The sequence below is a fragment of the Schistosoma mansoni genome, assembly GCF_000237925.1.
Source record: "Schistosoma mansoni, WGS project CABG00000000 data, supercontig 0183, strain Puerto Rico, whole genome shotgun sequence".
Lineage (NCBI taxonomy): Eukaryota > Metazoa > Platyhelminthes > Trematoda > Strigeidida > Schistosomatidae > Schistosoma > Schistosoma mansoni.
In genome coordinates, this window is record NW_017386067.1 from 247,284 (window position 1) to 272,253 (window position 24,970).

At 35.5% G+C, this 24,970-nt stretch overlaps 1 protein-coding gene and 1 non-coding gene across 2 annotated transcripts in view; one reads left to right on the forward strand and one right to left on the reverse strand.

The window, feature by feature from the left end:
* Positions 1-24,231, forward strand: part of Smp_129240 (hypothetical protein) — a gene marked incomplete at its 3' end in the record, with an annotated part of 33,909 nt that extends 9,678 nt beyond the window's left edge. Inside the window, exons 2-9 of the mRNA XM_018794798.1 lie at positions 1,637-2,134; positions 5,675-5,720; positions 9,516-9,560; positions 12,252-12,396; positions 13,324-13,468; positions 15,156-15,224; positions 21,256-21,350; positions 24,158-24,231. Of these exons, the coding sequence (XP_018647031.1) occupies positions 1,680-2,134; positions 5,675-5,720; positions 9,516-9,560; positions 12,252-12,396; positions 13,324-13,468; positions 15,156-15,224; positions 21,256-21,350; positions 24,158-24,231 (1,074 nt within the window). The 5' untranslated portion in view covers positions 1,637-1,679. The remainder of the gene's footprint in view (positions 1-1,636; positions 2,135-5,674; positions 5,721-9,515; positions 9,561-12,251; positions 12,397-13,323; positions 13,469-15,155; positions 15,225-21,255; positions 21,351-24,157) is intronic.
* Positions 4,155-4,220, reverse strand: Smp_tRNA_02237_Gln_TTG.1.1. The gene has a single exon. It is a non-coding gene (tRNA).
* Positions 24,232-24,970: the final 739 nt, after the last annotated feature.

Genomic DNA, 24,970 nt, shown 5'->3' on the forward strand with positions numbered 1-24,970 from the left:
GTTATCCACTCAGCTACTGAGTCCTGATAGCCACTTGCTTGTGTAATGGGGTGAAGTTTAAATGTTACAAACAATACTAAGTGAATTTAAACTTCACCCCATTACACAAGCAAGCGGCTATCAGGACTCAGTGGCCGAGTGGATAACGAGATGGCGTTTGAAGCGAAAATTACTGGGTTCGAGTCCCAGAGTGAACATCAACTCTGAGATGCAGGTACATCCAGCTGACGAGTCCCAAATAGGACGAGACGCACGTCAAACTGGATTCCACTGCTAGCCACTATCCATCTTTGCTTAGTAACAGTCATTGTTTTTTCAACACTCAAGAGAACGTCAGACATTGTTTAGTTTCATGATTCAAATATTTGTATTGCTATATTTAGGTTGAAATTAATTGTAACATTTACTCCAAATGATAATTAGATTATAATCAATGGAACGTGAATTATTTTTAAGGCTGATAATATTAAAAAGAGAAAAAAGAATGGAATTAGGTCACTGAGATAAATTAGGTGATATTGTGTGTTTAAATGAATAACAATCTGATGGTCTTTGTCATTACAAAGAATTATTTGAGGCTCAAAGTGTATAAATACACATCTGATATGTCTTGAACTCGATCTTTTAAAACAGCTCACAGTTAAGGCTTACTGTTAAACTGTTTCGAACTTAATAAGTTAATAATTGAGCTAACTTAAAGAACTTAAATGCATTACCAAACAGGGTTAAGACACATATGGTATAGTTCTCGTAGTGACCATGAAGTTCTTGGATTTCATGGAGTTTGTAACTTCAGTGACTAGCGGACATAATGGTGTAGGTATTTAATATTAAGAAGGTGTTTACATCTCTTGTTATTTATTTCATTTTACCAGTAGTGAATTTGTTTGAATAATTAAAATAAAATTCTCAGTCTAAGTGGGCATTAGTCATTAAGCAAATTGTTTAAAGATGGTAGTTTCATCTATGACATTGCTTGACGCACGTCTAAGTCTAACAAATAGCACTAGTTCCTTGAAAATTACAAGAGGTCCTTGGTAAAAACATTCAATACTTTCATCCGACTACTGTGAATCACCTGAAATGAAATTAAGTGTACGGTGATATCAGCCGCCTAGACTAATGGTAGTAATGTTGCTCAATATATTAGTTTATCTCGAACCGCTTTACTAATAATGTTCATGTGTATTTCTTTTAAAGCTACTTTACATCTGAGGCTCAGTAGTTGTAGAAATGAATGAAATATCTCGTTTTAAATCCTACTTAATCAAAGACTTTCTAACTTACTTTGAATTAGATCAGATTCACAGATTCTTTAAAGTCATTTAACCATATAAGGTGGTTGGAGACAATCTGCATGAAGCCTTGAAACTAGGTTTCTGTTTGGTTGTTACTTCTCATCATAGTATATCTGAAATCTAGAGAAAATTGTTGATCTACAGAGATTTGGATGCCGTGCCACTTGTTGTCACAGTTACAGATATTACTACTGAGGTACTGAGATCAAGACTAAATTATTGAGATATTTACGCTCAGTAAGTTATAACTAAGCCAAGTTTGATCATCATTATATCTTTTATTCTAGTCATTCGTAAACAATCCTAAAAATTCATTGTGGTTTCTTTTTCTTATCCAGTAATTGAATTATCTGTAGCCTGCCTACTACTACTGATATTAAAATGAGTGTGAAAGGATTTTTTAAAAGTGTATTAAATTCTGGAGAACAAGAAGAAGAAACTGGAACCACCGGGGCCACATCAACAACAACTTCATTGTCTGGTTCAGCTACAGCTGGAGTAAATAATTTCCTATCTGGTACATCAAAATTTCTTGATTCTGTTCAAACAAAAAAGAATGGTTTAATTAGTGATTTGTCGAATAAACTAACGTCATTCAAAATGCCTGGCGAACAGTCGACCAATGAGAGTGAAAAGAAAAAGAAATCTAATAGTAATGATGATGATGACAGTTCTGCCAGTGAATATGGAGATGATGGTGATCGTCCAATGTATGCAGAAGTAGCTCCAGTAGAACGTCAAGTATCAGTTGAAAGTATAGACAGTTTGCCAGATGAAGATGCTGAACGACGTAAATCGGAAATTCGTGCCTTAGTCTCTAATTTACTTCAACAAAGGTAAATTGATGGTCAATATATTGTAATGTAAAAAAGAGTTAGTGTTTTTGTGTACATGATTGTGCAAATAGTTTAGTTTGTAATTTTACATTACTAACTGACTTCAATTAAGGAATTATTTGGAAGTAAAAAACATTGAATAACTGTTTCGTTCTAATAAGTGGTTCTTTAACAATGCATATTAAGTACAGATCGAACCCAGGACGTTCAGGCTTCACAAGAAACCTTTTAATTCTTAGATCAGAGTGTTGAATACCATCGGTTTATATTTATAACTTTAGTAAAGTCTTTATGCTGATTCGGTGATATTGGTCTCACATCCGACGTCGTCCAACTCGACTGGTCGTGGTCTCTTCCTAGAATTCCAAGAGTTACCTCTCAAAATAAGTCATCAGTATAGTAGTTGATTGCTTAGATAAAGCTAGCCTCCGATGTAAAACTACAAAATTCATAGAATATTGATCTCAACCGGGAGCATGAACTACTTTTGCTGTTTGGTTTAAGTGTGTCTGTTTGTTAATTCATTTGTTTTTATCAACGGTACGGATGAGTAGATGTAATTGATATGGTAAGCCAACCAGAACTAGACCAATGAGAAGGTCAATCGATATTAATCAGAAGTGATCTAAAGGACAAACGCATTTTATTGGCTAAGAAATAGATTAATTTCCTAAGATGTAGTGGTATATACATAAATTACTATTTGCGCATTCTATTTGGTAGCCCAGTATACTTTCCCATCCCCTCCTGTGTTCTCGTTCAAATAGTCAGTTGGGAAGTTAGCGTATAGGACATCGTGTATCAGTATCAGATTTTGAACACTACTCCTCGTAATAGTAATAATGTTATTTGAGATCCCTGGGGCATACTATCTTGTTTCCTTATTTATTCATCATCGTAAGCAAGAATAAACTTTTATTAAATGCGTACTCAAGTTAATAGTCTATGAAGATTAATAATTTAATTCAGTGGTAAACAATCTTTTCACCTTCAAATAGTCTTGTTGCTAGGTCAAATATCGAGTGAGTGCGTTCCCTGTTAATATATGACATTATAAGACCGCCTATCAGAGAGGAGTGAATTATCGATCAGAGCAATGATACACGAAAAACCGTACGAGCAGTCTTGAGTACATATCAGTCCTGTTTTCTACCTAGCCCAGACAGACTGGTTATTACTCAGGAATGGTAAATCGTACAGTAATAATCTATGGGTAAAAATAAAGCTTATAATAAGAGGGACACGGATATGAATAGTTTAGTTAATTAGCAATCATACAATAGTAAATATACATATCATATTGGTCCATAAACAGTCCTCAAAAGTTATAATCCATAATTCTCTTGGGGATACAACAATTAGATACAAGAAACAAAATTCACGTAATCATATAAATGAGGTTAAATATCATACGTGCTGAATGACTTAGTTGATTATTATGTGTCATAAATCATCATACCATAAATGTGTTATGCAACTATAAAGGTATCCATTAATAAAAGCGCACATAAAGATAGGGATGGATAAGAGTGATCATTAAAAACGTGACCATCATTAAACGTCACTTTGGCTTGACAACCAATCACTCAATCAATCAAAAACCCCCTTCGTTAAATGTTCATTGAACAATCCACCTTCAATAAACACTGTAATTTATCCAATATAATAACAATTTACTACTCTCATCACCCGGTTCATATTATCTCATACATTTATTTGGAACAGTGAGACTAAGAATCTAGTTGTTTTGCTCAAATAATTAGTATGAAGTTCTATAATAATGAGATTCAGAGAATGTATCCATTCAATTACTACTGAACATCTATTTGATATAATATTCATAATTGATTTTATTCAGAACAACATCTGTGTCAGAGAATACGAATTATTTAATGGCATAAACTATTCAAATTTCTGATAAGCAAAGATGGATAGTGGCTAGCAGTGGAATCCAGTTTGACGTGCGTTTCGTCCTATTTGGGACTCGTCAGCTGGATGTACCTGCATCTGAGAGTTGATGTTCACTCTGGGACTCGAACCCAGTACTCTCGCTTCAAACGCCATCACGTTATCCACTCGGCCACTGAGTCCTGATAGCCGCTTGCTTGCGTAATGGGGTGAAGTTTAAATTCATTTAGTATTGTTTGTTTGAATCTTCCCATCGATGTGTTAGGACTGCAACTGGTCAGTCTCTAATTGGCATATGTGCATACTGTGCGTACTGCCTCGATATAGCCTTGATTCACAAGCATGATACTGAGTCCTGAAGGCCACTTGCTTGTGCAATGACGTGAAGTTTAAATGTTACAAACAATACTAAGTGAATTCAAACTTCACCATATTGCACAAGCAAGTGACTATCAGGACTCAGTAGCTGAGTGGATAACGCGATGGCGTTTAAAGTGAAAGGTACTGGTTTCGAGTCCTAGAGTGAACATCAACTCTGAGATGCAGATGCATCCAGATGATGAGTCCCAAATAGGACGAAACGCACGTCAAACTAGATTCCACTGTCCATCTTTGCTTACAATACTTGAGAATTAAGGCAATATCGAGGCACTACACACAGTATGCACATATGCCGTTTAGAGACTGAGCAGTTGCAGTCCTAAAACATCAATGGGAAGATTCAAACAAACAGTACTAAGTGAACATTACTTTATTTATTCGGAAAGTGTACATGCTACTCTAAATAGATATAATTGCAACTAGAGTTAACTAAAGTAGGTCTATTATATAAGCTAGAAATTTCGAATAGGCTTATTATTTCATAAGTGATAATTAATGAATGAATAGGTAAGGTTATTTCAATGTTTGCCCTTAATCAACATTTGTTTTGGACGTTAAAATTCTGATAGACATGTTCTTTTTCTATGGTAATTGTCCACTGAAAATTTTGTCCATGACCTTGAATTCTTTGTTGATAAACACACTGTTGATCGCCCTTATCAATGACTGTCCTTATCGATGTGTCCCTTTTCTCACTCTCCCTTTCTCTTGCGCCCTAATTTGAGTGAACTAAATAACAAGATACATTGTTGTGTGTTTTAGATAAGTGTTTCTCTACATGCAATATCAATTAAATGACCGTGATAGGATGACATGAACTAATTGCTCATTAGCTAATCGTCGTTTATAAGCCTAAGGGTTTTGTGAAATTGGTGAATTTTGTAGTGTACACCATGAACTGACTTTAATCAAACTATAATAAGGGCTAGAATTGTAGATTACCGAACTCCAAAAAAGTGATCTAGAGGTATGATCTTTGAGGGTCCTGGATTCTATCTATGATTGGATCGTGGATCAGCAGTGCTGAGGTCTCTCATATTAGAATAAAATAGATGTCTAGTGTTCCTTGGCTTTCACTGATTGTCTACGTAGGCCGAGCCGGTGACAAACTTTCAAAACAATAAACTATATATTTTAATCTTCTGAATAAAATTTTCCGCCGTTGTTTAATTTCTTATTGATTTTGAATAATTCAAGTCAATTATAATTTTTTCTTCCCGCTTTTCTTACTACACACTGTTCATTCTTAAGCTTGATCGAAGAAAAGATGGTGAAGAATTTCAGAGATTTCATTGTGGTAAGTTATTTATCAGTGTAGGAATACATTTGTTGCCTTCTTAGTTGCTAAACAAGATTATTGTAAGTTCGAAGTACTTTACCTCACCTTCCGCTTCAGTTCGTCCACGCATTTTTTGACCGATCCATTTTTCCATTGAGAATCTTGATAATGTTTTATTTTATATAGTTGATATCATGAGTCAACTGAAGGTAGATCACCATGGAAAACCTGAAAGCACTGGACGTCCGTTTTGTCCTATTGTGAGACTCCTCAGCAGTGCTCATCCACGATCCCGCCTCCCGAGCTTCGAACCCAGGACCTATCAGTCTCGCGCGCGAGCGCTTAACTACTAGACCACTGAGCCGGGAGATATCAACTGACTGAAGACATTGGTGAATAGTCGCTCAATTTTGTGGATTGGTTGAAGTTAGACATTAACACCATTGGATCTCGGCTCAGTGGTCTAAAGGTTAAACGATCGCGTGTGACACTTTAGGTCCTGGGTTGGAATCTCACGAGGCGGGATCGTGGATGCACACCACTGATGACTCCCACAATAGAACGAAATGGCCGTCCAGTGCCTGCAGGTTTTCCATGGTTGTCTAGCTTCAATTGACTCATGATTGCAACTTTATAAAATTACTGAAATCTCCACAAAGCCCTCTTCTGAATATGCTTTTTTCTCTGAGCAGATAATTCAGAATTGCAAACAATTAAATTCGGTTTTTATGGCCATTGAGTCTTCACTGTTCAAAGACTATATAAAAACGTTTTTAAATAGGTAATAGTTCCTATGTATATTCATACATAAATGTTTACAACTGTTCTTGCTTTGATGACATCTCTTTTCATCGCCAAATAACTAGGATGCATGAAGTTCAAAGTAATTACTTCTATTTACCTCAAAGGACATAAAGAAGAAGATGTACGAAGTACAGTGAAGGTACTTTTTGAGTCTTTCGGCAAATATACTAGTAATAAGCATAGATAGATAGTGGCTAGCAATGGAATCCAGAACAAAGCGCGTTTCGTCCCATTTAGGACTCATCAGCTGGGTTGATGTTCACTCTGGGACGCCAGCCCAGTACCTTTCGCTTCAAACGCCATCGCGTTATCCACTCAGCTACTGAGTCCTGATGTAAGATATAATCGATCTAATAAGCATCAAAACAATTTATCTGAAGAATAAAAATATATTTCAGTTATTACGGAAAATGAATAGTGGCTTACAGGGGATGTACATTTTGTTCTATTTAGAACCACTTCACCTGGATATACCTAAGTCTCACTGTTGATGTTAGCATTGATGTTCGCATCCAGTACCTTTTGCTTCAAACACCAACTGATCATGTTGACAGTAGGATGTACATCCTTGATGATACGAAATAATGGATAGACAATATCGTTGGATAGTTTTAGTCAATCGATAGGAAACCCTGTATTTCAATTCAGTTTTCATACTCTACTGTAAAAGTCAGTAACATTTTAGTTAAAAATATCTTTTAAAAATGAAACTCTTGTCTATGTTATCGGTTTGGGGATTTGTCGAGGTTGTAGTATTTTTGAATTTTAATCCATGAATCAATATAAGTTAGATCATCACTGAAAACCTGGAAGTATTAGACGACCGTTTCGTCCTAGTATAGGACTCCGCGGCAGTGCGCAACCACGATCTCTTACCAGGGGCACGAACACAGGACCTTCAGTCTCAAGCGTGAACGCTTAGCCTCTAGACCATTGAGTCATGATGAAGAATGAATCAATAGATATTAAAAGTGTTAACTCAGTGATCTAAACATAACGTGATTACCACAAAACATAGAGTTCATGGGTTCGATCCATTCGCAGGATCATCAACGATGAGTTATAATAAGTTGTAAATTATAATGAAACTTAAGTACACTTCTCTCTGATTCATTATGCTACTCGAATGAATGCCTCAATTGATGAGTTCACTAACATTTAATCTTTCACATGAGCTATCATGTTCAATGAGGTAAACTTCCGTTTTGTGATTATTTAAAGAAATCATCTGATAAAAAAATTTTCTTTTCTTCTCAATTATATATTGAACTAATGAACTTTTAAAAGCAAGTGTTTCTTATCTACTTCCGTTACTTGAAAGTTTTTGAATTAACGTTAATCCAAGAAAACAAATTAAACTCTAGAGACTAATGAGCAGGTATTTCCTCTTTATTTAAGAGTCCTTAAAGACTTGCATTTTAATTATTACTTTATTGGTACAAAGAAGCACCGATTTGATATGAGCCATACAAGTCACTTGATTTGTGTGTAGGGACTGTGATACTGCTTTGGTGCCAAGACCAAAGAACGTAGTTTTCTTAAAGGGCCAACACCAGAGCCTTAGGTCTAAAGATATGATCCACAATGCAATCAAGGAACATCAGAAAATGCAGTCACATGGTAGTCAGTGACCAGCGATTGGTTCATACGTCATTTTTTCCTTCAGGATACTGGAGCCTGTGTGCACCACTAGTTTGGAATTTAGGTTTTTCAACTCCCCTAGGTCGATTATCCGTACCCATCAGTACGGTTAAAGCACTGAACATTCGCTTTTGATCAACTCAATTTCTTAAACAACACCCTCACCACGAGAATGCAGTGAGTAGGACTTCCTTGGTAGTGTCTTTATACGCGTGGCCATGCGAGAGCATTTTGAGAGAGAAAGAGAGGTGATTCTTCCCACCCTCGTGCATACCAGGGCATTTCGGGGCTCAATAAAGATGCATATACACGAATTTCGCATAAGATTTAACTCAAAACATTCAGGGTTATAGTGGAGAGTATTATATAATGACAATAGGTTGGTTAATCTTTATTATCCCTGAGGTACGTTTTCCAGTGAAGATCCAGTTTTTTCTTGAAAGTGTTCACTAATTGAGCTGATACATCTTATTCGTTTAAGATGTTCTAATTGTTAACCATTATATGGGAAAAACAAAATCTTTACTTGAGTTTGTTTGATCTTTTTTTAAAATCTTATTGCGACAATCATGAGTATGATTAGTTCTACAATTAACAAGAAGCTAAGATATAGCAACCAAGTAGTTATTAAGACATGGAATAGTAATATGAGATCCCCTCTCACTCTACCATAAAATAAGAGAAATAAATTAAATTATTTGAGCTGCTCCTCAAAAATAGGGTTAAGGTATAAATATAAAGTTCAGGTTAGTATATTATGTAGTCAAATTTATTTAGCTCACAGAACAAAGCCATAAGAAATCATATTCTACGTCAAAGCAACAAATGTTCCAAGTTCACATTTATACTGTTGAGTTATAGGTAAGTTTGGACAGTTAGTAGTTTATTAATTTGATAAATGTAAAGAAAATAAGATTTTTGCTGAGAAATTTACCCTTGGAATTAATCTTAGCATGTTAGTTACCACTTACTGCCCCCAATAGTTTACACCATACATTTTATCAATATGTTTCATAATTGTCAAAACGTAAATAAAAGACCTTTTAGTTCACCCGATTCCCCTGAACCCTAGTATATGAGCAATATCCAACAATTCTTCGTGTTTAAATAAATTTTCAGAGGAATTACGGAAGTAAAATACTACTCCCTTACATCTAGTAGCAAAAGTTATCGGTCAGTGAATTGCCATTACAAGCCAGTAAACTTTTACTGAAAACGGAATACTACTAGACATTTATTAAGTAGTATAGCGCAAATAAAAAAAATAAAAATGGCTGAAGTCAACTTGAAGTAAACGAATTGAACACAATGTATCTTTTTCCAGAAAAATTATTGGTGATTTAACTAATTCCCACTTTCTGATTTTAGAGGCATAGTGGTCGTTCAAGATTTGCCAAGGAACTAAAATTACAAGTAAGCTATCATTTTGTCGTTTCATAGAGATTATGTTTTGTATTGAGATGAGTCAAGTGATTCTGTGTAGTTCATATTTTGAAGTACCATTCATATAACAGTGATCCCACTGAGGATTTAAATTTTTTTCCTTCGATGTCTGTGATGATTAAAGTTTAAAAGCATATTGTTGATTTGTTCAAGATTATCAATAATATTATAGAGTTGAGATTATGAGTCTTTCGAAGCTAGACAACCATGGTAAACCTGCAAGCACTGAACGGCCGTTTCGCCCTATTATGGGACTCCTCAACAGTGTGCATCCACGATCCCACACTCGCGAGATTAGAACCGAGGACCTACCAGAATCTACGGCCGTCCAGTGCTTCCAGGTTTTCCATAGTGGTCTAGCTTCAATTGACTCATGATCTCAACTCTATACAATTACTAAAACCTCCACAAAACCCTTTCTGATAATTATCAATAGTAGTCTAGTTTTGATAAACAGCAATATTTCAAACAGTATTCTGAAAACCGATAATTCCTCATGTATTAATTAGCGCTCAATATCTCATTAAAAAGTGACTGAAATTCAGTTTACTCATGTGGAAGTGTGAGTGAGTGGTTCTGTCATCAAAAGATTTATAGGTTGTCATAGTTTTCTGATGAGGAATTTAAACTCAAAGCAAAACGATTGCGTACTTTTCACCGGTATATATTTCTCAATTATTCGATCCCAGTTTCTGTTAAGTCTGTTGACGTTCTCTGTCTTCATTCGCTTCTCTTTACCAATTTTGTGTACTATTTTATACTACTTAATAATATTGAATAAATAGTTGTTTTCCTCGCAATTTCTATGCGTATGATGTAACGCAGGTTTATCATGTAATATACTAAAATATTTACATACATTTATAGTATTTGTTGTATTTATCATTATAACTACTTTCGTTCAATCCCTGTATCAGTTATTTTCGGTTTTCGTAACGTCGTTTAATCCTTGTTTAATCTCAACGGTTTCTATATTGTATATTTTTAGTTCGGTTTTTGCTTGTCGATAAACACTTATCATGATTACACACAGTTATTAGCTGTCATTCGCATTATCGTATGTTGTACTTATTCTTTATATTATTATTTCAGGAAGCATTTTCTATTTCAGACTTACAGATGCGCAAGGTGCCACAGATACCTCACAAGTGGATGTTTGTAACTAATTAGTATATATTATTTAATGAAGAACCGCTTTTTAGACAAATCGTTGTTTTGTGGACTTTAATATCTCACGTATCTCAATTGTGTGGTTTAGACGCTTCGATAGATTTAACAGCTTGTAACAGTAAACATTTAACAAATCGCAGCTCATAAGTGCTTTTGTAAAGATATTCGTGCTTATAGATACACTTATTTGGTGCGAATGTCAGATCCCTGGATTTTGGCTATTGTGTAACGGTCGATCAAAAACAGTGTTAGTAACAAAGATATTTCGGAAGAAATCTTTCTATCTATTCTGAGGTTGACATCAATGTAAAAACCTGTTTGATTTAACTGAATTTTCATTTGATAAAATTATGAAAGATGGCTTGATATACTGTCTGATACACAGTGAGAAATGCAGGTGAAGACAAACAGTGTAACAACAGCCTCTGAATCAGTAGGTTTCAACATACACAAGGGAAAAAGCAACATCTTCAGATACAATATGGAGAACACCAACTCAATCACATTTGATGGAGAAGCTCTGGAAGCTCACGTATCTGGGATGCATCGTCGATAAACAAGGAGGATTCAGATGTGAAGGTGAAGATTGCCAAGGCAAGGAAAGCATCTCTACAATTGAAGTACATATACAATTTAAAACAACTGTCAACCAATATCAAAGTCACGATCTTCAATACAAACGTCAAGACAGTCCTACTGTACGGATCTGAAAAGTGAAGAACTAACGCAACCATTATTAAAACAGTGCAGTTATTTATAAAAAATTGTCTGCGCAAGATACTAAACATTCACTGGTCGGATACCATCAACAAAAGCCGACTGTAGGAGAAAACTAAGCAACTCCCAGTTGAGGAGGAAATTAAGAAAAGAGGTTCGAAGTAGATAGGGAACACATTGAGGAAACCATCAAATTGTATCACGAGGGAAATGCTTATTTTGAATCCTGAAGGGAAATGAAAGAGAGGAAGGCCAAAGAACACACTACGTTGAGAATTGGAAGCAGACAAGAAAAGGATGAATAGCAACTGTAAACAACTAAAAAGTAAATCTCGGAACAGAGTAGGCTGAATATTCCTGGTTGGCAGCCTGTGCTCCTCCATGAAGGGTGACATGGATAAATAATGTAATTCTACAGCATTCTGAATCCACAGACATGCCACTGATTGAACCTACTTGCTTCGATTATTGTAACGAGGATGTTAATTTACATGTTCACCTTGTGAATCCTCAGTAATCTTAGTGTTACGTAAGTTAAATCAAGCTGTAAAACAATTCATATCACCAGTGAAATGATTTACGTTTGAGTTCAGAATTGATTATGGGTACGTCTGGTTCAAAATGTTTGGGTCAGCTTGATTGCAACAAAGGTTCCTATAATTTGCATACTGCTAAATAGAGTACTATTAAATTTTGTAAGTAGTATCTTGATGTTTCGTCAATTATTCAAAATTTGACTTTACATTCCATTGACAATTACATGTTCATTTATAGACAAAGGGCATGAAATGTATATCTAATCAACTTCTGGAACAATTGGCATTATTCATCGGTCCATTATTAAATCAATGTAATGAAAATGAAGATTATGCTCCAGCTTATATCATTATGCATTTAAGTTTCTCATTATATCATGAAAGTAAGTAAAACTGATGGGATTATCAGTATATGGTTGTGGAAATTAATAAGTTTTATTAAAGTCACTAACTGATTAATATTAGATGACCATTGGAAGTCTGGATACCCTGTATGACCACTTCATCCTAAAATAGAACTTGCCAATAGTGAGCATCCCAGATTTCTCATGTGGGAATAGAACCCCGAAAGTTCGTTTCCGTGAGCCAACATAACCTCCAGATCACTGAGCCGACATCCAATGGTTTTAGTGTCTAACTTTAATCGATTCGTGATATCGCGGAGCCATCTTACGTGATAGCCAGATTCTTTTTAAAAAGTATATTAATCTAAACAATAATGCAAGCATTGATAGAGTAATAAACTGATAATATAGAGGTGGTCTAGTCAACTGAAAGATGTGGAGATCATTGAAGTTCGTTGAAATCATGAATTGACCAATGTTAGACCATCACTGAAAACATAGAAGCACTGGACGACCGTTTCGTCCTGGCATGGGATTCCTGAGTAGTGGGCATCCACGACGTCGAGAGCGAAGATCGAACACAGGACCTTCAGTTTCGCGTACGGACGCCTAACCTCTATACTAATGCTCAGGAATTCATTGACGTAAAACTCCAACTTCAAAAGATCCATGATACTGTGAGACATCTTCCACTGTCTTCAGTGGATATCTTCCTCACACCTGATACGATTTAATAATTCCATATGAGACTGAAGGTCCTGGGTTTGGTTTCTTCTTGAGAGTTCATGAGGAGTTCCGTAGTATAACTAAACGGCCTTCCTATCCTCCCAGGTTTTCAACAGTAAACTTACTTTGATCTGTCCATGTTTTGCATGAAATATTAACTTATGTTGTCATATAAGCATTCTATGTTTTGTGAGGTATTATAGCACTCATTATCTCATTAGCATTATTTCCTGTTTTCAGCTGTCTCTTCAAATGGTACCGCTGAGCAAAAATATCTTTATGTATTATTGAAAGATCAAGTGATTTGGCAGTCAATGAGGTTCTGGAATGCTGCCTTTTTCATTGCTTTACAACGTGAACGGGCTGAGCGTCAAAGATATCCAGTGTAAGTATATCTTTGATTTTCTTTTTTTTACTCATGCTTATGCATTCACAATCACGCTTCAAGTAATTCAATAAACTTATATCTATTATTGGCGTTGTGTTGCTTGAACTGAATGGCTTAGTTCGGAAGTTGATATTGTAGTTCTGGCCAATATCACCAGTGTCTATTTCATGCGAAATTATACATCACTGAAGTCAATGCATACGAACAATCATGGACATTTCCAGAAATGATGGAAATCATATCATTTGACAATCAACAGTAACATCACTATTAATCTAATCTATTAACCTATACTGTAGAGCTCAGTTAAATAAATGTTCAGAGGTCGACTGATATGGATAGTCAAGGCCAACGGAAGTACAAATGAAGACAATTAATCACGTACTAGGCTATTTGAAAGAATTGAATTAACGTTTGTGGAATGAAGCTCAATTCAGCATGAAGTATGCGCTAATGGCATTGTCTAGAACGACAACGAAATTTCAGTGATTAGCCATTTAGTAGTTTAAAATACACAATATTTCCACCAAAAGCATCTTCATGATATGTAAATCTTCTTTATCATTTCAAGCAAACTAAATGATGAAACACGGTCAGTAATGAACTGATGTTTATGGCTATAAACAGAAAATAGTTCACAAATAAAAGTGTTTGTATCAATTTACAAATATTTTGCTGACAGTTCAAGCAGCGGGACTCGAAGATTCGTTTTTATAAACAAATAAGTATACCAGTATGAAAATTTATGGAGATCATTGTATTTTCACTGTTAAATTCATGAGTTAAGCTAAGCTAAACCATCATTGAAGCCGTGACCAGTAGAGTTCAATCCATGTTGGGTGTGAGACAGTTAACCACCGAAGACAATGGATGAATGGTTGCGAGAGATTGTGGACCGGTTGAAGTTAGACAATAATATCGTTAGGTCTAAAGGTTAAGTGTTTGCTCGAGACCGAAGTTACAAGGTTGAGGTTCTACTTGCGAGCTCGTGAATGTGCATTGATGAGTAGTCCCATACTAGGACGAATAGGCCATCCAGTGCTTACAGGTTTTCAATAATGGTCTAGCTTACATCTACTCGTGAATCTAATTGTGAAAATAAATACATATGCATATGTTATGTTTTGTGACAAGGAATATGAAGTACAATAGAAACATGTCTGGTAGAATCGGTTTTCTTCTCACTGTTCATACAGTATAAGAAGGAGTGTTTTAAATCATGTCATTATTGGTATTTTGACTGAATTTGCATAGAACAGAGAGGATGTAGGTAGAGGTGGAATCCAGATGTGTATTTCATCGGATTTGGGACTCTTCAGCCGGTTGCACGTATATCGTAGTGTTAATTTTCATATCAAGACCTGAGCCTAGTAGCTTTCGCTTGAAACTTCCAACACATGATTCCCATTGCTACAGAGTCTAGACATCTATTCACTTATTCAACCAGTATGAATTTTAACTTAATTTGTAATGGCTTGGATTATCTAGTTGTTGATATCTTGACCGGATTTCGATCAGCCTTATTAGGCATGTGTGCATCCGGAGGGATCATCAACTTTAGAATGCAGGTACATCTAGCTGAAGAGTCCAATATATGAGAAAACAGGCATGCTTTTTAAAATAAAGTTGCGTTTTTTTCTTCAAAACTGTATTTGATTTACTTTCTGTACCCATTTTTATTTAGCATTGAAGGTGATGATCCAATCCAAGCAGAAACTGATTTTCAAAATGACATTGTATATTCACAATTAAGGTGAGTTGGAGTTGTATTAGAATATATGCTTTTGTTATCCAACGTAATTTATTTCAATGCAGTTGGTGAGATTTGCTCTAAGATTGAGATCAAATAATTGAGTCACTCATGAAATCTCAAACCAAAAGCATAAGATTTGTTCCAAATAAGATACTACTATTAAGTAGATGGTCAGCTACACAGTTAATAGAACTAAATTTGGAAGAAACCCAAGAGATTTGTAAGCAAATAAGTACGATCCAGGAATAAGTACTTCTTGATCCAGTTACGTAGGAGTGATTCACCGAAAGCATACATTATACCAATTAATATTCAGCAGTTATGTCAAATTCAACAATGAAAAGCAACAAGTCAAAACGAAGACTGTTTAAGCTAGATAAAATGTCACAGGTTCATGTGAATCCTATAACTTATGCTCAAAAATAAATATGACTGGTATACGTTACTGAATATTGATAAGTAGTATAATATGTTAAAGAAAAAAGAAAAGTAGAGCTACTGAACTTGGTGTAAACATCAAAAATGCGATGTAAGAATATTCTGATGATGGGTTCCAGATTGGACGGAACTTACGTCCTTCATTCCATTGCTGGTTACAGATAAATTGGCGAGACTAAACTTTACGGACGAAATTTGAACGAATCTCAAATGACCTTGAGAAATATTTGCCAATCAGAAGACAGTTAGTATACAGTAAAAATATATTATACAAAACTAAAAAATTAAAGCGGATACTGTTCTTTTACATGGCTCAAAAACTTCTCAAGGTCAGGTCTAGGTTCAGAAGTTCTAAAATCATAGTGCATACGGAACAGGAATTCATCCATATGGCTCCATAGTAGTCGACCTCGGGAACCATGATAAGGTCTCAAAAATTGTTTTAGCCTCGACCACATAGCTTCAATGTTGTTGGTATGTTGGTATTCTTTAGGGTTTTGGGTAAGAGTTAAGGTTTAGGGTTAAGGGTGAGACTATAATTTATGGACGACCTTTGAGCGACGCTAGGGTGACCCTGAGAGTGTCAACATAATAACTAAGACTAAATGAGGGTTATAAACCTGTGTGAAGGATTCAAATTATGATTTACAGTTCATGGTTAAGGTTAAGAATTATACTTGGTGTTTTAATCACGAACTGACATCAGCGATAATGCCAAAACTCTATTTATCCAAATGGATAATTGAATTTCGCGCCAAAATCTTATGATCACTTCTCTTATAGACACTGAATTATCACGTCTTCTCTAAAATCCTTTGTAAACCGACCGTACGTAAGCATTAGGTACCGAACTTAGCGCCGTGATTTTGAAAACCAACAAAAGCTTCTGATTGGCTCGTCCATAAAGTTTAGTCTCCCCGACAAATTCTTTTCATAAAATTAGGAACGAGAAGATGAGGGAAGCAAATGCGATCTAACAAGCCTTGTTAGTCTTGATTAGATAGTCGAATGTGTATGTCAGCCATCTTAACTGGGAGTAAATGACTTTTGTTTCAACTGACAGGAGTGATTCTGGGAAAATTTTTGGCGCATTTTTAGATCAAAGAATTCAAGGTAAATTCCCTGTAGACAAAGTATACTTACTACAATAAATATATATCTAAATAATAAGATTGGTAGTTTTAGCCTATTTTCGGTTAGAAAGCATTGGGTAACTATCTTGATTACAAGTATTTACTTGAATGTTTGTGCAAGACAACGTCAAATCTAATCAAGAAGAACCATTTCACTAGAGTTTTGTGTTTATGAACACTAGATAGCAAACTCTACTAATAAGGATAAAGGAATAGGGTATTTGGAGTCGGTTTTAAATGTATCCTATCCAATGTTCGGGAGATTCTCTCTCAATAGTATAATTTAATATTAGTAGTCCGATTGTTCTAAATAAACGTTTTCAAATATATTTCAAATAAAATTGCATGGGGAAGATGGATAGTGGCTAGCAGTGGAATCCAAAATGCTTGCTTCGTCCTATTTGGGACTCGTCAGCTGGATGTACCTGCATCTCAGAGTTGATGTTCACTCTGAGACTCGAACTCAGCACCTTTCGCTTCAATTTAATAAGTCTTGATGATTGGACGCTATATTTGGAACCTAAGCTAGTCTCGTAACCTCCAAAGCTAGAAATACACAGAGACTTGAACACGAGAGAAAAGGCACAAATTATGCCGGAAGCACTTTGCTCCAAAGGTTCATTTATGTACAGAAAATAAAGGGTTTTTATAGTATTTTAAATGTCATTGGGTTTTCCTGAAAATTCTAGAATACTACTAAACATAGTAGTAGTGTCGTAATCAGCCAATCAGAACCTCTACATGTGATTTTTCATTTTCTCGATATTTCTAGCAAAACTTCTAATCAAACGCTGTTTGGGCAAAATACTTCTTAATGTTTCCTGAGCTGGTCATGTCTATTGCGAGAAATTTTCAGGATCATACCAAAAATATTCCCATGAAATTTCTGAAATAGAATTTCGAAATTTTCTTTTGGGTCGACAATATTTGTTTATTATTTCTTTGAACACATAAATATTGATGCAAAGGGGTACCAGATATATATGCACCGCACAAAAAGTTGTCTTTTCACTTTATTATGTGAGGGCTATGATACTGCCCGGGCGCCAAAACCGAAGCAAGTGGTTTTCTTACGGGGCCACACCTGGAGCCTTTGACCTAAGGGTCTGATCCACAAGTCACATGGTAACTAGTGACCAACAATAGGTTCATACGTCATTTTTTTCTTCAGAATCCTGGAGCCTATGAGCACCATTGGTTTGGAACCAGGGTTTTCCAACTCCCCTAGGGGAACTTTTCGTGTCCATCAACCCGGTTAAAGCGCCGGACATTTGCTTTTCGTCCTCTCAATTACGTGAGCAACACCCCCGCCATGAGAAAGCAGCGAGTAGGACTTCCCTAGCAGAGGCTGTATAGGCGTGGCCGTGTGAGAGCATTTCGAGAGAGGGATGGCCCCCACTCTCGGCTGTACTTGGGCATTTGGGGGCAGATCGACAATAACAAGATTCAAGTTTTACTAATCCCTTCTACTTGAAATTTCTTATAACTTGTTTGTTAAATATAATATAATATTATAGTCTACATCACAGGCTGGTGTTAAACAGACAACTTTCAGAAACTATTTCGTTCAGGACTGAATCTTCGTCCTAACATTAGACTCTTCAACCGCACACACCTCTGATGACATTTCTGTCGTCTTCCATGGTATACATAATAAGCAACGAAATGAATTAATTAGTTAATGATAAAGATATTAGACAACATTCATCTTGATATTTATCAAATGAATTCATGTAGTCATAATGTCCCTTATTATCTTTTAACCAGCTATGATAGTCTTGTACAGAGCGTAGAGAATAACATCTAAGCTATTCCCTTTTTGTAATAATGAGCTAACTAGTATACTGATATGAGATTATGTTAAACTTTTATTTTTACATAACTCTCTCTCAATGCTCATTCGAGATCATTTTGTCCGCGTTTTCAACTAATTTTAAAATTATGAAAAGATGGAACTTGTTTGTTTGTTTTCATTGTTTGCGTCATGGAGAGAGACTTTAGTTTCAAGAAAAAACCCCCCTCCCCCAGTGAAAAAAACAGGAAGAACATTACGGACGTACCATCATCCATGATTTAAACAAAAACACAATATTTGCAAAAGCTTAGTTTCTATGCTAAAAAATTATAAAAAAAGAAATTAATGACTACAATTCACAACAAGATTCATTCATTATAGTTTAACATTAATTATTGATAAAACAAAACAACGACATTCTGTTTTGTTTTATGTCGTGGGATTTTCGTGTCCCTTTTCGTTTTACAAAAAAAAACAACATGGCAACTCACAACATTTTTCGATAAAAAATGTACCTGTATATGTTACTCCTTGTTTAAAACTAAAAAGAAAAAAAATTAGTTTGATTTACATTATAGAAACTCTGTTAGGAGTTTTATTCTGAAATTGGAAATTTATATGAACATAGATGATGATAGATCGGTGTAGAGATTGAGTAATTTAGAACATATCATCGTTTAGTTCATGAAGTTTTTGATGATTGATTCAATTGGTACGTTGTATTTGTCGTAGATTGGTCACAGTTAGCGTATCATTTAAAATAGGGGTGCATTATTCAGATGTTGCGTCCTAGTAAAGGAATCAACTATACTCACCCACGATATCTTCATAGATCGAACTTCAAATATTCATGTTTTATAGTATATAAACAATCATTAGAGCCACTACGTAGTTATCCAATGGTACAATTCTAACCTCAAATATGTTATATCTATATACTTACTTACATACTTACGCCTGTTAACCCTCATTGAGGAGCATAGGCCATCTACCAACATTCACCATCAAACCCTGTCCTGGTGAGTCCTTTACAGTTGTTTCCAGTTGTTATTCATCCTTTTGATATTTACTTCCAATTCCCAACGTAGTGTGTTCTTCGACCTTTCTCCTTTCCGTTATCTTTAAGGATTCCAAGTTAGCGCTTGTCTCGTATTGTAGTTTGATGATTGCCATAATGTATTTTCAATCAACTTCTGACGACATTTCCTAATTTTCTATTCAGATGGAAGTTGGTTTATTCTCTCTCACAGTAGACTTTTGTTGATGGTATTCTGTATCTACATGATTCATCGCAATACAGGATGGAATAAAGAATGTATTATCTGATGAGAGAATTTTCACTTAGTCATTTATTAACATACTACGACATTACATAATATTATCAAGATAGTGTTCTTTGAAAACCGAATTCAGTTGTATAAACGTTCTATATGATTATAATAATAAGCGCAATTTTATAGACAGAAGTTGTGTATTCAACTTAAAAAAATTAATAACAGAAAGGGTTTTTGTGGTTAAGCGTTCGCGCGCGAGACCGACAGGTCCTGGGTTCGAATCTCGCAAGGCGAGATCGTGGATATGCACTGCTAATGAGTCCCAAAATAGGACGAAAAGGTCGTTCAGTGCTTGCAGGTTTTTCATGGTGTTCTATCTTCAATTGACTCATGATCTCAACTATTAAAATCACTATAATATCCACAAAAACCTCTTCCGATATTAATCAACAGATGCTCACTAGTGACTGGCTCCATGAGGTATTTCCTGGAGTTCTAGTGAGAAGCAGTAACCAGTGGAGTTCAACCTGGTCTGTTGTGAGATAATAACTCACTGAAGACAATGGCGGATGCGTCGCTCAATTTCATGGATTGGTTGAAGTTAGACATTAACACCGGCCGGCTCAAAGATCTGGAGGTTTAGTGTTTGTGCGCCAGCCCGACAGGTCCTGGGTTCGAATCTCGCGTAGCAGGATCGTGGATGAGCACTGCTGAGGAGTATCACGATAGGACGAAACGGGTATGGATTGCTTCCAGGTTTTCCATGGTGGTCCATCTTCAATTGACTCATGGTTTCTACTATATATAAAATATGTGAATAGTTAAGTAACTACATTTATACTGAAATAGAATAGATGTATCTAGCAGTGAAATCTATAATGCGCAATTCTTCCTGTTCGGAACTTATCAGATGTATCCAGCTGTATAGGAACTGCATAAATCCATAAAAGGTTGGTCTAAAAATCGTAGAGTATATCCTATGGTTCATCACACAACTTAGTAATATACTTTTAAAATTGACTTCATTTATAATCCAATCCCTTAGTGAACATCAATTCTAGAATCCAGGTACACTCAACTGATGAATCTTAAATGACACAAAACGTACATCTTGGATTCCATTACTAGACACATCACATTTATTCGATATCAGTTTACATTATAATGGCAGTGTTCAAAGGATCCTACTTCCCTTCTACCAGAAGTTTGTGCTGATGATGTCATTCAGAAGAACAATGAAAGCTCCACGACCAAACCATCCAGATCAGAGAACAAACCTACATCAGAATCCTACTTAAATTGATTAAATTTCAATCAAAAAAAATATCAACAACAGAATAAACCAAGTCATTTAGAATTAATTTTTTACGTTTTATTATTTTACATTTTAGCAAATTTCTATGGCGTATGTATACTTTAGGAATGTCACATGAATTATGTATGGATTTTTTACGTAAACAAGCCAATGCAACTAATTTACCAAATGGTTAGTCTATTCAATATTCATAAATTATATATAATTTTGTATTGAACGTGACTATTCAGTTTGATTTATTTATTTCATTATTTATTTAAACACAAAAAAATAAACATTGGTACAAGAAAGCATCAAATACATATGCGTCATAATTCATCATTTGATTTATGTAGGGACTGGAATACAGTCTGATCAACCAAACTGAAGCAGATGATTTTATAAAGGGGTCACAACTAAAGCCTTAGATCTAAAGATCTGATCTACAAGACAATGAAGTAACGTCAGAAGATGTAGTCACATGGTAGTCAGTGACCAGCGATTAGTTCATATGCCATTTGTTCCTTCAAGATACTGGAGCTTGTGTGCACCATTGGTTTGGAATTAGGGTTTTACAGCTCCCCTAGGTCGATTGTTCGTACCCATCAATACAGTTAAAGCACTGGACATTCACTTTTGATCCTTTCAATTTCTTAAGCAACACCCCCATTGAAAGAATGCAGTGAGTAGGACATTCCTGACAGAGGCTGTATACGCGTGACCATGTGAGAGCATTTTGAGAGAGGGAGAGCTGACTTTCCCACCATCAACCGTACCAGGGTATCTGGGAGCAAGCGACGCCAATCGGCTGGGAGTCGAACGCGGACTGCCCGCGTGGTAGGCGGGCACTCGAGTATTGAACCACCGACCATTTGGAAACCTGTATTTATTATCTAAATGTTTACAGTAGGGATTTTACCTTATTTTGGATACTCGGTACTGATCAGTTATGTACATTGATAGATAGATAGATAATATCTCTTTCTAAAGTTGAATCATGGGAATTACAAATATATATTTGGTGGAAATGATAAAAACCCTATGTTTAGCTTAGTTTTCTATAAGTTAATGAAGGATGCTAGAAAATATGGACCATGTCAACTGATTTAATTGACTTTCTTGCAAGTCGAATTCAACTTTTTAAATCGATGATAAGACTTTTACCTTATAGCGATCTGAAGTAAGTTTGCACGATTTAAAATTAAGGTAGTCCTATGAAGAAAAACGAATATTTTGAAAGTGATATGAGGTGAAAAAAACACACTTGATATCTGTTTCATTTTAAAATTCTAAACTCAAATGATTATATGAAATCATGAGTCAATTGAAGCTAGACCATCATGGAAAACCTGGAAGCATTGAACGGCCATTTCGTCTTAGTCTGTCACTCCTCAGCAGTGCGCATCCACGATCCCGCCCCATGGTGATCTAGCTTCAATTGACTCATGATTTAAACTAAATATAAAAAAAATTTAAAAAATAACTGAAAATCTTCAGAGAAAAAAAGTAACAGTTTCGGTGGAATTACTGGTTCTATTTTTTTCGTAAATATTTTTCATGATTAGTTACCAGTGGCCAAAAAAAAGAAAAAGCGAAATATCATTAATGAATAAATGAATGTTTCCTTATCAGAAAATCATAGATAATTGGATTTCAACCAAACGTTTCACGATGGAGGAAGATGTCTGTCTAGAGATACTATTGAAGTAGAGACAAAGCTCTTAACTGATACGTTCATGGGGAGGAGCAATCGTGATTTGCAAATAAGGGTGGTGGAACACATACCTTAATGGCTTCAGAGAAAAATGAATTCCATTGGTCAAATAAGATCACAGGATAGACAGACATCTTCCTCCATTGAGAAGCGTTTGGTTGAAACTGGTCATAAGGTTGACATCAAGTCATCATTTGTAGTGTTGTACGAAAGCCTTCAAAGATGTATACTAAGGTTTATTGAAGCTCTGGCTATACAGAAATTGAAACCCTCTTCATGTGTTCAAAAACAATTTGTTCTTACTTTTAACCTACCCTGGTAAAGCTGATTTATTATCCAGAGTGGTCATCACATTATGATTGGATTTCACAAGAACGTGATGCTATTACGAGTTCGCCTTAGTCGGTAAACGGAATGATGGTCAAAAAGATACAGTGACTTAATAGGTTATTCTAATCCGTCGTCCCAACCCCTGCTAACTAGATCAAGAAGTCTTGATGATGCGTGCCATGTGACAAATACGACTACTTTGAGTTAAGCGGAACTGTATCCAGTATTTACTGTTTTAAACTCCAGTCAATCAGGCCTCATTTGTTTTGTTCAAATTTATCAATGCGAAAGATTGTAAAGGGGTATATTTATGCTTTAATGGGTGCTCGAACCTTGACGCTGTGATATGGATATGAATTATGATGAATTGATTAAAGTTGGTAATAATAACCATAAAATGCTAGCTCAATACTCTGGAGTTTGAGCATACAGCATGGGGCTTACAGGTCTTTAATTTGGTCATTGACTGTGAGTTTCTAAATGGAACTGTTGAAGAGCACGTTATTTGAATGAATACAACTACTCAGGCGTAATCAATTCGGATTTGTGAAGATGGCTAAGTTTTTGCTTGAGATTATGAATCTATTGGTGTTAGACCACCATTGAAAACCCGGAAACACTGTATGGTCGTTTCGTCCTAGTATTAGACTTCTCAGCAGTGAGCATTCAGGATCCCTCACACAGAAACTGAACGCCTAACCTCTAGACCACTGAGCCGGCCGGCATCCAATAGTCTTAATGTCTAAATTCAACTAATCCATTAAATTGCGCGACCATCTTCCAATGTCTGAGGTAAATCTCTGTCTCTACCTGACACGGATTAGCTCCACTGTTCACAACTTCTCACTAGAACTACAAGAATTCCCTCACAAAGCTAATCACTACTGATAAATTACTACAATCTCCATTGTTTTTGTTATCTTGCCTCATTTTTTTATCTTTTCAAATTTCATAGATCTCGTCAAAATCATTCAAAAAAATTCTCAACACTTCTTTGACACTACTAATCCTAATGAAGTGTCTCAATGAATGATTATCAGTCAATGTTACATAGATACTTATTTATAATGTTTCTTTCATTTCATTTATCCAAACAGGCAACAGTTTATAAATTGCATTTCATATTATACACAATTATTGCATAATCACAGTAATCACCCCCCTTTCTATATGATTACAATGATGGTAAATCTGTGTTTTCTTGTTTGTTTGTTTGTTTATTGATTTATTTATCTATTTGTCCATCTATAACTGTTTGTCATGTCATGTCATCAGTCATTATTGATTGTTTGTTTGTTTGTTTTTTCAATGATTTATCAAAGTTACATTTTGTTTCCAAGATTCTTTTGAGTTTGTATTCGTCTATTTTGTGGATAATACGTATTTACTAATTCGTCTAATTATTCTTGTACCTTGCTTATATCTTACTTTTAACTCATTCATTTGTCATTGTTAATAGATGATAATTATTTACTACTGAAAATAATGTTTTTTTCATAGTTGAAATCATGAGTCCATTGAAGCTAGACCACCATGGAAAGTCTGGAAGCATGGATGGACGTTTCGTCCTATTGTGGGACTCCTCAGCAATGCGTATGCACGGTCCCGTCTCGCGAGATTCCAACCCAGGATCTACCAGTCTCGCGCCAGAGCACTTAACCGATAGACTACTGAGCCGGCATCCAACGGTGTTAATGTCTAACCTCAACTAATCCACGAAATCTGAGCGACCGTTCACCAATTATATTCAGGGAGTTAATATCTCTAC